The 14,146-nt window shown below is 37.1% G+C and overlaps 1 protein-coding gene across 4 annotated transcripts in view; it reads left to right on the forward strand.

Annotated features, from left to right (window-relative positions):
* Positions 1-5,090: 5,090 nt before the first annotated feature.
* The window catches only part of rapgef4a (Rap guanine nucleotide exchange factor 4a), a 34,360-nt gene continuing 25,304 nt past the window's right edge, over positions 5,091-14,146 (forward strand). Inside the window, exons 1-4 of one of the 4 annotated variants that reach the window (XM_028024423.1) lie at positions 5,091-5,559; positions 9,573-9,715; positions 9,807-9,895; positions 11,719-11,874. In XM_028024423.1, the coding sequence (XP_027880224.1) occupies positions 5,492-5,559; positions 9,573-9,715; positions 9,807-9,895; positions 11,719-11,874 (456 nt within the window). In that variant the 5' untranslated portion in view covers positions 5,091-5,491. Of the gene's footprint in view, positions 5,560-8,824; positions 9,014-9,572; positions 9,716-9,806; positions 9,896-11,718; positions 11,875-12,366; positions 12,482-14,146 lie in introns of those variants that run through there. The other 3 variants (XM_028024424.1, XM_028024426.1, XM_028024427.1) reach the window with 3 other exon arrangements.

Consider the following 14,146-nt stretch of genomic DNA (forward strand, 5'->3'; position numbering starts at 1 on the left):
TTTGTGTTTGTGCCCTGCTTTATCCAGTTTCAGACGATGACTTGAAGAAATGTGTTAACAGGTTGGGACATCGTTTTATAGCCTATCACTGCTTTAAATTTCTCTTCTACTTTTTCCTGATCTTGTTGGTGTGTTCCTTGTTTTTCATGATGTTGATTGTTCACTAAAGCCTCAGACTTGACCTTTTACTGATTTATGAAGGCAATTGATTGCATAGAGTTAAAGTTATGGGAGTAAAAAATGGGGAATATTTGCCCCACTTTTCGAGATGTTATTTGTAAAGTAATATAAAATGATGCATAATTTTCCCTCCATTTCAAAATGATGCACCACTTTTTGTTGTTCTGTCACATATTGCAAAACCTCACATTTGTGCTAAAACAAACATTAAAAACAGAACAACATTGTCAGATAATCTCTGTTTTGTGTGCATGACAGTTCAAGATGTCTGAAGAAGGCCTCTTGCTCGTAGCAGATGAGGAATCACAGCTGCTTGAAAGGTGCAGCTTGTTATGAGACATGTTTGAAAGAGACATGCCTGTGAGCTCAATTAGCTGTTGTTTTATATCAGCAACATTTAATAGAATATAAACAAACAGGAACACTGGGATAAAAAAATGGAGCATTAAAAACAAGGAAGCAAGTAAAACACCTGAGCTTAATGCAGTATGGTTTAAAGTTCTGAGCTTGAGATGGTTAGTAAATGCCACGTCATTGATGTTTCTCCATGCCTTGTCTCTCCTCTAAAGTTATTGTCACGTGGCTTTGTGGTTCCTTTTGGTATTCCTTAGAACAATACAAGAAAAGCCTAATTATCCACCAGGTGTATATGTGACCTCAATAAAAATAGGCCACAATCAGATATTTGTACATGAAGTTTTTGCTCATTTAAAAAAAACCTTAAATCAGCATATTATTCATTTATTTAATTTCTGAACTTTCAATTTCTGTTTTAAGTTTTCGCCTGCTTTAGATATCCCCAGAGTACAGTTTTCTTCTCTTTATTGCTGATATCTGGTATTTTTTTGTACTGCTGACATCTAATATTATACAGTTTTAGTTCAGTTGTTCCACTCAGAAATAAAGATTTTCTGTTTCCTGTGATTGTCTACCAAGACACTACCATTCAGTGTCTTGTACTTTGATTTCCTCGGTGGCAAAGAACCTACATTACAAAAATATCACTCAGCCAACTGACCCAGGAAACACACACTGAATAAAGCAGTTTAGTGGATTTGGAGGACAATATGTCTCACCTCCACTTTGATTGATATCTGCTAAACATGAGATTTTAACACAGTTATGAATTTTCATTGCTCCAATACAATATATAAATTACTATCAGGAACTTTGAACACCCAGCCTTATTTAACACAGCATTGTGCAACAAAATGCAAAGAGCATAGCAATTATTGATAAAAACAAACCAGACTGCAGCATAAGCTTTGGACAGATGGTGCTCTAGTTATCGGGCGCTTTCTGAGAGCGCTGTCATCTTTTTATGTGGCCTAAGGAGATATCCCACTTACAGTTTCAACTGGATGTAACACAAAATACTGACTTTCTATATTATTTTCTTATTATGCTCCCTCACTGGTCTAAATAATTTTAAGAATGTATTAAATGCATGTTTCCTGCTTTTGTACATACACTGATGTCCTCAAGCATCTAATGAGACGTCTTTGGAAAAATCTCAGTCCTCAGGCATTTCCTCTAGAGTTATCTGCATTCACATTCCATCTGAGGCGTCATTATCTGATATGTGGAGCTTTTTCTACGTTTACTTACATCCACACTCATGTTCATAGGTTATGCAAGTTCTTTGTTGTTAGTGTAAAATATGGCTTTCCCCCCTCATTTGTTTTATGTAAATCCTTGGAGTCAGACTCAGTTATGGAGCATTCTGGTTTTAACCTCCATTTCATTACTCTAATTTTGCTGTTAAAAGAAAGACTTCTGCATATGCAGCAAAAGCGACATCTCAAATTTGCTTTATTCTCCAAAGGCATACATTCAAAATACCAGCAGTCTATTTCCAAATGCTCAGACGGATTAAAGATTTATGCTGCATGTGCACATGAGGGCTCCATGTGTCTCTGTGTTTTACTTTTGGAGCTTGCAGGAATATTTCCTAGCAACTGTAGCTCTGAAATGCCCCACAGTCTCCTGGCTTGGGGTAAAGTCCAAGCAACAGTGGTCGCTGTAGCAACATGTCAAACAACACGGAATGAAAAAGAAAAGGAAACTGTAAAGAGAAATTAGCAGGTGATCTGGTCAGAGGAACAAGTGGAGATTTTCAGGAAATCTTTTATTTTCTTTGCAGGTAGGGACAAAGCAGCTCTCATAGTTGCATCTCTTATTACTTTGGAGAAATGCTTTTGAGCTTATTTACTCACAGCAAATAAAACCACCTACCTTTAATGCCAGTATGTTATGAAACTTTGTGATATTTTTTCATCATTCAACTTTGGTTTTATACATCTCCAGAAATTTGTGTTTCTCGGTCTTCATGATGCCTTTTGTTCTCTAAAGTTCTCTAACAAACCTCTAACACCGTGACAGAACAGCTGTATTTATACTCATGTTAAATTGCACACAGATTGACTCTATGTATTTGTCAGGGATTTTCAGAAGGCAATTTGATTTATTGTATGTTATTTAGAGGAATCAGAGTAAAGGGTTTTGTGAATGAAATCACAAGATGTAACACCTCTTACCAACAGAATATTATCTGTGACCAGTAAGCTTTAGGTAATGGTAACAAGCAGCAGTGCATAACCTCTTCAATGTTTTGATGTGAGGCAGCTGGAAGAAGATGGTATGCTGCATTACAGGAATGTGTGTTTTGTGTTGTGCGTGCCCTAGCTTGAACCCAGTCCTGTATCCCTGATATTTACTTTAACAAGATTTACTTTTGCAAGCAAGGGCAAGACTACAACAGCAAGTATTGTTGTTTTGCCAGTGCCAGTGAGGCACTGGCAAAATAATCCTAATCTAAGGTCCAACAACCAAAAGATTAAGCAGATGATTTCAGGCCATCAGACAAAAGTCCACTTTTTTGTTAATTTGAATACAGGAGAAATAATCCTCCTCTATTTTCTTTGTAACATGATTTTAACCATTTCATGTCTCATAATCCCATCAGTATACCTACACAGACACAATGCCGCCCTCTTGTGCAGAGAAGATGAGTCTGTCTTAGAAATGGTTTCGAAAGCAGAAATTATTAAAACTTTGTGTGGTAACTCATTTATGAATTTACACTTTATGTTTGGAGAAGAGGATTTTATTCTGTGATGGCTTCGCTGGTATGTACTAACCCAAACAACATTATACTTCATAATCTCTGCATTTTATTCTTTATTTCAAAAGCGTAATATTAAAGAAATTGTTGTAAAAATAGCAAACTTTAATTCCTTTGTACCAGGGAGGAAAGAAAACCTGTTAAGATTTTTATTTTTTATGTTTAAAGCTGGTTCAGTTGTTGGACAATTCCTTCTATGAACCAAAAATAATTGACAGTTGTTTTTTTTAAAAAAAATTTATATTTCTATTTTTTTCAGCACATCAGTGTTTCTAGAAACTTCTAATTAATTATCAATAAATTTCTGTTTCCTTGGTGTACATTTGCGGTCAATTTCTGTCCGCCAAAGGCCTCTAGTGTCATGTTTTGAGACATTTGAAAAAGACCAAAGTTGCAGCAGGACAATAACAGATGCATGATGAAGGTGGAGATGTATTTACCAGTGTGCCACTGGCATTTTTTTAAAAAAACAAAAATTTCTTAACATGGGATTCTTCTTCTGCACATGCTGATTTTTCAAAATTATTCAGTGTGGTATTATGCTCCTTTAATGACAGTTTAGCTTACCAGGAGAGAAAGAAGTGAGAGAAATTTCCTTTGTATCTAACAATGTGCATTAGGCAGCAAGTGATAAAAATGTGTAATAACAAAGGCTTGCTATGACTTTTCTTTTACAACGTTGCCAGCACAGACGGCATTGCTGCACCCCAGTCTTTCTGTAAAAGTTTGTTTCCTAGGTAACACAGAAAAGCCAATGACCCTTTCATTATGTGGCCTCTTCTTACTAAGCTTGTTTTTTTTCAGGGCAATATGGAAATGTTCCCACTTAAGATACAATGTCATTCTCCACACTACAGTTGCAGTAAGGCAGCAATAGTAAAATACATTGCTGAATGCACACAGTTTGAGTGGCTTGAGTCCTTGTACACTAAATAATCACAGCAGATTTTTATGAGATCCCTGTCATGGCCTCAGTCTTTTTGCTTTACCATGACTACTGTGTCTTGTTTCTATTTCTGTAGTTCATAACGTTCTGATTTTACTTCTTTACGTTATTACTTCCTGGACAAGTATACGTTATGTCAGATGTATTGATATTATGAAAACGGAGATCAAAGAGTTTGCTATCAAATCTACTGTTTCCATAGACATAAATCAATCATACTTTATATGTGTGCAAAGAGTCCTGTGCATATGCATGGTAACCCAATAACTCCCAACCTCAAAAAAATTTAATGCAAACTGTAATGGAAATCACAGCACATTTTAACCTGAGAATTACAACCTGATGCAGTGTGAACTACTGACTCTTTGCTTTGGGTTTTCCTCAAACACATCTACTCTATTCGGCACCTTCCTCTCGGAGAGAAACTCAACGCGAGGAACAAACAGCGCCATCTAGAGTCCCCATCATGACGGTCACAGAAATGAACAGGTCTAGGAAAGTGGGAAGGAAAAGGCTAAATTGTTGGGTTTTTTTCTGTGGTAGCGACTTTATGTTTTTCTTGCCTTTTAAATATGAAAACAAAATGTAAAAATTTCTACTTACTTTTGAGAAAAGTAAAATTGATAAAATTTTGTAAATTAAAACGAAATTCGAAAAACACCTGGCATCCTCTGCGACAGACTGGCGACCTGTCCGGGGTGTACCCCGCCTCTCGCCTGGAACGTAGCTGGAGATAGGCACCAGCAACCCTCCCGACCCCATTAGGGACAAGGGTGAACAGAAAATGGATGGATGGATGGACCTGGCATCCTTTATAAAATCAGAAGGCTCTGTTGTATCAAACTGACTGCACTAATTTAGCAAAGAAATGCGCAAAGCAGAAGCAAAAGCACTGTAGTGATTGTGACCTCCTTTAAACTCTAAAAGAGAAACAAAGTGATCTCAAATCTTCTGTAAACTGTTGCCTTACTCATATTTCAAGGACCTTTTTTTTTGCAGCTTTCTAAGAACAAAGTGACTTTGCTCACGCCTTTTTTTTTTTTTTTTTTATATATAACAAGATTTTCTCTTCCCCAAATGAGTGAGTGAGCGAGTGAGTGAGGTGAGGAGTCAGTGCTGAGTGAGTGAAGGCAGATGAAGCGCAGTGGTTGTAGCAGCTCCTCCTCTCCTCTTCCTCCTCTGCAGCCGCAGCAGCATCAACAGCAGCAGAAACAGCAGGAGTTTTAACTGGATCAGACACGATGGTAGCAGCGCACACATCCTCTCATTCGTCGGAATCTGCCGAGTGGATTATTTGTCTGGATAAAAGGTAACTACATGCTCCAGTTTCTTGGTTTACTCAATATACGATTGTATCATAGAGATTTATTTGGCTTCTCCTCGTGTAGGAGCTTGGCGTTGTTTTCCAACAACCACGGCAGAGGCGGCCGTAGTTTAAATTTCCCAGCGGAACTTAATGGATCTGTATAAATAGTGCATCCTTGGACAGCTCCAAGGTTACCGTGTGCGAACGGAGCCTTTGACCTCCTGTTTGACAAACCTTACAGTGAAAGATCTGCTGTTGAGTGGGAACACTGGAGAGCATGGTTTATTTTTTAACCAACAGGACATCCCCACTATTAAGAATCAAGGAGAAAAGCGCTTACCTCACTTGAATTTGTTTCAATTGTTGCCGATCTTAAAAAAAAAAACAACAAAAAAACATACACAACTGGACTCAGTTGTTCAAAATGAGTTTAATAAAACTAATATTACAAGGTATCAATCGTACAGTCATATCAAAATTCCACACTAAATCCTCCTTCCATTGACTGCTATAATATCCACATCTCTTGAACAGAATTATGAGCGCATATATTTGCATATTAGAGCTAATCTCAGGTACAATGATGCAACCAATCAAGGGGTCACCTAGCATCAAGTGTGCTGAAACAGAACACCTTAAATACCAGAACTGATGAATGTTAGAAATGTGGCTAAGTCAAACATTCAGAGATGCTCTTCTCACATAAACAAACAGACATAAAGGGCCTGGATGTTCCTAGAGATACAAGTGGAAGCACAGTTCTTAAGTTTAAAGTTGACTAATGGCTACAGCTTCGAAATGTTACAGAAAGAAGAAGCCATCACTCTGTTCTGTGTATCAATGAACCAAAACAGGAACTATTCAAACTTCTGGAATGAAGTAAGAGAAAGACTTAAGCTATGTCGCAGGTGGGGGCCAACAGTGATTCAGTCAAGTATATCACATGTACAGCCGGTCATAACAGCTAAAGGTAGTTCCTCTTGTGCACTAAAAATGCTTAGTATGAAGGAGTTGAATACTTGCAACAGTTATTAAACATGTATTATATTGGGCATATCTCTTATTATATCTGTTATTAGTCATGTTGCGCTATTTCAGTTCTTGTTGGATTAGTTTATTGCGAACAGCTGCTAGTTTCTACATTTTTCTCAAAATCCTACTCTGCAGCATCTCTTGAATGCCCCCCAGACACGTTCTAAGTTTTACTTCTGCCCACAGAAATTGCAGATGTTCTGGCCACTTGGTACCTTGCCTGCTGTTTTAGCAGTCCCCAAAGACAGCCGAGCCCTAAATACTTCCTTCTGTTGGTTGAAAGCTTTCATTACCTCTAATTGCTGCCACAATAAACACCAAGGACCTTTATCCCATAGTTCTGGGAAGCTGAATCTGCAAACCTCTGACTATGGCCTATCAGGGTTTCACACCTCTAACATGAAAAAAACCTTTAAATAGGTCTGAGTTGAAAATCTCCCATAAAAGGTTTGTAACAAGTCTGTGCATCAGCCTGCCCTGCAGGTCCAACTCACGAACAGGCAGGAGAAAGTTAAGAGAGCTGCCCAATTCCTCGTCCAAGACAAAGCCCTGGAGATCCAGTGATGAAAGAACAAAAGTAATCTTTACTCATTAGCTGCAAAGCAAAGTATGATGTCAACACATTCGATTCAGTTTCAAAGCTACAGTCACTTGCTACAATCACTACAATTATTTTATCAGGATTAAGTAAAACTGTGTTTTGTGAAGGCTTTTATAAAATAGTAACCATTACTTTACACTTTTGGCTTATAAACACGTTTTATGTGAGAAGCAAAGAGGTTGAACATCACTCAGAGACAAGTAGGAGGCAGAGATACATCGAGAGGTAAAGGATGAAGAAAGCAAACAGCGAGTGGGTCCAAAGTTCATCAGCAATAAAAACCAGCAAACTGATGGGAGTAAGCCAGATGTATTCACACACGAGCATCCGCTGGTTGCTTGCAGAAGCCACATGCTCCCCTTAAATCAACTGATTCTTGTGTGACTCATCTTTTCCGACCAATTTAACCCTCTTATTGTCACCATTCTTGGTTGAATCAAGTTTGAATGTAGAACCTTTTCTGCACAGTTCCTACATGAAACCCAAGACAAACACAGTACTCCCAGTTATTAGGTCCAAATCTTGAAATTTAAATGAAATGGTCTAAAGGTGCATCTATGATATGAAGTCAAATCAGAGAAAATATTTATCAAGCTTGAGAATATTTCAAATGGATTTCAACTTAAAAAAAAAAGGATTTGCTCCTACGCATGTCTCCAAGTCTTAAATTTCACACTTAGAGAGTGCAATAAAGTAGATCCCTGATGCAGAGCATTTGACCCAATAGTGATTCGTCAGATAATACATGATGAACAACTATTAGTTTCAAGACACAGCAAAGTACAAAAACATGTTTTTAGAACAACAGCGAGCCATAAGCTTTTTTTTTTTTTTTTAAATTTGGCTCATTACTGGTATTTGGTTTCACTTTTTGAAAGGACAGTGTCTTTTAGGTGCTGTAAGCTGCATTTCAACTACCTACATATACATTAGGGGCTCTAGATTTCAAATGGAGGCAGTGTAGAAGGAGCTGAACAAATACCATGGAGTCATGAAAAGGAAAATAGTTAAGCACAACAAACAGAACAAACTCACCTTGTTCACTCTGCAGGTAAAACACATAACAGCATTGCTGTCTCATTTATAAAAAAAAATGCTTATTTATAAGGATACAAAGTGCAATAAGAAGTATTTCCCCTTAGATATGTCTTTGTTTTCCTTATTTGTCTTGTCCGTCTGAATTTTTTGACATTAAAGAAATAGAATTTTGCTAAGTGATACAAGCTATTCAAACCAGCCCAACCCTATAACCCACGGTGAAAAAATAATCAACCATTATTTAAACTCTCATTTACAATTCTGTTTCCCTCCAAAATTTTATAAGTGCTTTGTTTATCTTATTGTGTTTAACTAATATCTTATTCATTTTTATTGTGTCCACATCATATTTCTTAATTTCTTGTTTTAATTTTTCTCTACTTACCCTATAGTTTTCGCAAAGATTTATTAGATGCTGTAGTGTTGGTTCCCCCGGAGCATGAGAAGGGTTAAGATCAGGGGTGTCAAACTCCAGTCCTCAAGGGCTGCTGTCCTGCAGTTTTTAGATGTGCCTGCAGGTACAAAACACTGGAATGAACTTACACCCGCTTCGGATGGGGTGATAACATCCGAAGCGGGTGGAACTTATCTTCTTGTGTAGATCAGTTCTCCAGAGCCTTTCTCATGAACTAATTATTCTGTTCAGGTGTGGTGCAGCAGAGGCACATCTAAAAGTTGTAGGACAGCAGTGGTCCTTCAGGACTGGAATTTGACACCTGTAGTTTAGATACTGTGAGGGTGAACGCTGAAACAAAAGGCCTGGGCTGATGAGCTAATGGGCTACAGGTGTGAGGAGAGAGAGAGAGAGAGAGAGAGAATGGCACAGGGTGCAAGGGAGAGGGTGCACATCATATTTCCTAATTTCTTGTATTAGAAAATGAAACTAACACTAAAGAATAACTAGAAAATTAATCGAACACTAGAGAATAACTAGATATAATTAAACTGGACTAACAAAGAAAAACTAGACATATAAAATCAACACTATAAATTAGAGTTACAAAGAAAGGCCTGAACCAAAGTAAAACAGAAACACAGGCTTTTAGACAGTATTTCTATGGAATAGAAAACTGTATTTTCAATTAAAATTTATGTGGGGGCTTTTGTCAATTTTGAAACTTCCATGGTCTAATTTATGCTAAACACTAGAATTATAAACAATTTAAACTACTACATGAATGCATTTGGTTTTTATAGACAAATCTCACCTTCTTATTTTGCCAGTAGAATTGTTCAAGTTATTTCATTTAAACTTTATCTTTCACCTCATGTTGTTTGAGCTTTTGGTAATGTTAATATTTGACTTTCTACTTTTATTTTCTATTCCAATGCTGTGTTTGTCCAGACCAGCAGAGCGCTCGGGTGAAGATGTCGACATAATCCTGGCTCGTCTGAAAAATGTGAAGGCTTTGGAGCGATTCCACCCCCGTTTGCTGCAGCAGATTTGTTTGTGTGGGTTCTACGAGTGCTTGGAAAAAGGGATAACACGTAGGTCAAAATTCAACAGATAAAAAGATAGGCAGCTCATTAAAAATTTCACTGATCATAAATCTTTAGCTTGGCAATATTTTCTTCACAGTGTTTCGACAGGGAGACATTGGTACAAGTTGGTATGCTGTCCTTTCTGGTTCCCTGGATGTGAAAGTGTCTGAAACATCAAGCTATCAGGTACAACTTAAATTAACGTGTTTTATTTAAATCCAATGATTCATTTATTAGGGACAGACAACCGTTACTTTTGGTTTTACCCTTTTAGCTCAGCACACCTCCGCCCTCTTGTCATCCATTTTTCACAGTGACTAAGAGAAATGGATCTCTGTCCTGTCATATTTACACCTAGGGAAAACAAGACTTTGGACTGCTAATTAGTATGTCTTAAAAAATACTTTAAAAACATTCTTCAGTTAAATTTTTTTTACATGAATTGTTGGGTAGAGCATTTATTTTATCTAAAATTATTCCATAATGTGGGATTTATTATCTTTCCTGAAATATTTTAGATTCCTGTATCATTCTCAGCAGTAAAAGAGTTTATTTTAAGGCTGATGGTAAATATAGGGGTTGTAAAGTATATTTCAAGTAAATTAATTTGACTTAATTCAGTTTTCACAATTCTCAGTTTAAAATTGCTTTAGTTTTTCTTTAACCCTTTAAATGTCTAGATGACACCTGTGTCCTCATGGAAACAATGACATACATATAAGTATTTTGACCATTTAGGATTTAACTAAAAAAACTATCTTTCATTGTAACTTTACAAGTAAGACACAAGCATTTGATTGATTAGAAATATCATTTTTAAAAGGAATTAGCATTCATGTAAGTACAAAGAATAAACAATCTACTATGATCTGAAAGAAGAAACGTTCAGCAATCCTATTTGAGTTAAAGATGAAAGAGTCATGAGAGGAAGAGATTGAAGTTCTTATGTATTAATGTTTATGCAATTCAAAATCAGCAGAGATTTCTCTCACCTCCGGTCTAATGAAATGGTAACTCTGGTTTCCTGGATCTCAATCAATAAAAAGTAGTTTAATGAAATTAAACATTTAAGTGAGCCATCAAAAAAAAAACAAGAACAAATGTTAGGGTTAGAACACTTTTTCCACACTATTTTCACACTATTAGAATCAGGACAGCCGTGCAAAAGACTGCAGGGTTAATATTCAACACTATTCAACAAGCGTCCAGCAATACGTGGGCAGCAACCCACCCACAATGCACACGGGCTGAAGTGTGGGTGTTGATTTTCTTTTGTTTTCGTGGGTGAAAACTTTCATTTATAGCTCTCCTCATACTCTAATTTTTAGAGACATTAAAAAAATAGAGGGAAGTGAAAAGTGTGTGTGCTAATACAGGGAAAAGAAAAGAAAAACATTTTACTATAATCTGAAATAATTATGTTTCAGAAAGCTGACTTTAAAAAATTTAACATATTAGGGATAATTATACAGCTCTGGAAAAATTAAGAAATCACTTAAAATGGTCAGTTTCTCTGATTTTACATTTTATAGGTATATATTTGAGTAAAATGAATATTGCTCTTTTATTCTATGAAATACTGACAACATGTCTCTGAAATTCCAAGCAAAAATGTATTTGCAGAAAATGAGAAATGGTCAAATAACAAAAAAGATGCAGTGCTTTCAGATCTCAAATAATGCAAAGAAAACAAGTTTGTATTATTTTAGAAACAACAATATTAATGTTTTAGCTCAGGAAGAGTTCAAAAATCAATATTTGGTGGAATAACCGTGAGGTTTTCAATGGGGTTCAGTGCAGTGGTCTCTTAATTATTTTTTTCCAGTGATGTAGCTTTTTATGAAAACATAAAAATGCAAAAATATGGCAAAATTGGTTCACATTAGGATCATTCTTCTTCATTCCTCGGTAGTATGAAGATGAGATAACATTTTCCAAAATGAAAACTCCTCAGGAGGTTTAGAAATAGTGATGCATGATGCAGAACACCTTGTCTGCCTCTCTTGCAGGATGCCGTCACTATTTGCACGCTGGGGACCGGCACAGCGTTCGGAGAGTCAATCCTGGATAACACTCCCAGACATGCTACGATTGTCACTCGGGAATTCAGTGAGCTCCTACGCATTGAACAAAAGGAGTTCAGGTCTCTCTGGGAGGTGTGTTATGTGAGTTATAACGTATGTTAAGAAAATGTTCTGCCTACTACGGTGTACATCTCAGATAAAAACTTATGATTTGAAGGCGCTGCCAGATCTGTCACTTTAACACAGAGAAAGTTGTTATAGTGAAGGAGCTCACATCCAGTCAAATCTTTTTGCAAAACACTTTATGTTCACTGTATGTCCACTAGATGGTAGTGTGGTACAGAGCCTGTTTCTCTCAGGCCTCTTTAGCAGCCAGTCCTTGTTTTAAATAGGTTTGTGCATAATTGTATTAGAGGACAGTTATAGGCAATTCTGTAGCTACTATTTGTGAATGGGTAAAGCCTTGAGTTGCCTTAACTGATAACAGTCAGTGGATGTTGTTGCGGACCACCTCGCCTCATACCTCCCACTTTATACCAGGCAGGCTTCCTGAGAGAGCCAGCCCTTTCCTCCGGGACCACGGGGCATCAGTAAGTTAGATGATGGTCTTTGTGTGTTGGTGTTAGTGTGCCGGCCAACAGCAGTGAGGCTGACAGCTTTGCTCTGGCAACACATAGACAAAAAATCCCACTGAAAGACTACCAGGATAAACATTTCAACTCTGCCCTGAGGCAGCATCTTCAGCAAGGTTAGGCTCAAATGAGATTTTACAGCTGCTCTTTCTGATGTTTACATTATCTTATGTTGTTAATAGATGCTGCTGAACTTAGTCTTGTGATAAAATTATCTTTGGCTATATATGCTATCCAGCATTTTTGTAAGTTTTAACTCAGCACTGCAAAGCTGCAAATTTCATCTTTTTGCCTCATGCACATTTTGAAACCTTTTTGTTGCAGCTTGTTTTTCTTTCTTGGGTGTTTGTTAGACTAATATGGTATATTCTGTTTAAAATGTTTGCACAGGATAAACTGAACTTGATTTTAAGATGTGTGCATGTAACTATGCATGAACATGATTTAAGACGCCTGCCATAAAATTGTAGTTTAAGGCCCGAGATACAGACATCTTTAAAGCAGATTCAGAAGCAAAAAACTATTGTTAAATAAGCAAACAAGACAGCATGACGAGAACATTGATGACAGGCAGAAGAGTTTGAGGAATTAGAGATGAAATCTTGGAGTATATATTCTAGATAATGAGATTAGGTGGTGGAGAAGTAACCAAGAGCGAGTATCTACCCACTCTCTTCCGCTTTTCTGAGATTGAGTCTCAGGTGCAACAGGGAGGCACCCCTTTCTCCAATTCTCCTGTTCATTCTGGGGGATCCCAGAATATCAACTCTGTCTGACTGAAATCATTGTAGGGAGGACCTAATGAATGCTTAAGACTTTTCATGCAGAGGAGTGGTGGCTCCACGTTGCGATCCCATGTTGGTCATGAAACTTGAATCAAAAAACATCCTCTATTATCTTCTTTTTAAGAACCTAAACTCATGGTGTCGGGCCTGAAGCTGATGCTCCAAGGTGCAGCTACCTGTGATCCATTTCAAGCATTGGAGTGGTTGATAAAACTATGACATTTCTGACTGCACTTCACCATGAACTGATGATTATTGATGATTTGCATTTTGAGGCTAGGCCTAGCCACCCTAAAGAAGAAGAAGCTAATTTCAGGATCTTGCTCTTTTGGTCATCATCCATATCATAAGGATCAATACTTATAAGAAAATTAAACTTTTTTCGTTCAGCTCCAGACCAACAGAGCAAACGAAGCGTTATGACTTGTGAGGAAGAAACAAAAACATTTCAACTTTTCTGAATGAGGCAGAGACAAATCCCTGATCAATAGGAGACAATTCACCTTTTCCCAGTTGAGGATAATTGCCTCAGATTTAGATGAGCTGAGTGTCCTCTCAGCCAAAAGAAAATATGAAACCCAGAGGTTCCCAAATTATACTGCTTGCTGTCCAGTTGATTAGCCCCACAAGCAGGATTAAGGACAAAGGTCAACCTTTATGGAGTTACACTCAAACAAGCTCAACTTTTGAGACGACTGCAGACATAGCTCCTCTTTTAGATATACAATAAACGGAGAACCCTCAATGACAAAGCAACAACAACTTTAAGATTGTCCAAAATAAACATTCAACAAAACACAAAACCTAAAAGCATAAACATTAGAAACGTGAAACATGACAAAGCCAAAAAGGAGTACTCTAAGTTTCTAATAAGAAACTTTAGTTCACATTTCATCTTTACTGTTAAATACATTAATGCTAAAGTCTGTGTCAAGTTAATTGCGAGATTTTTTTTTTTTAAATATTGGAGAAGAACATAAATGTTTCAGAAGACAT

This window comes from Xiphophorus couchianus, chromosome 7, assembly GCF_001444195.1.
Source record: "Xiphophorus couchianus chromosome 7, X_couchianus-1.0, whole genome shotgun sequence".
Taxonomy (NCBI): Eukaryota; Metazoa; Chordata; class Actinopteri; order Cyprinodontiformes; family Poeciliidae; genus Xiphophorus; species Xiphophorus couchianus.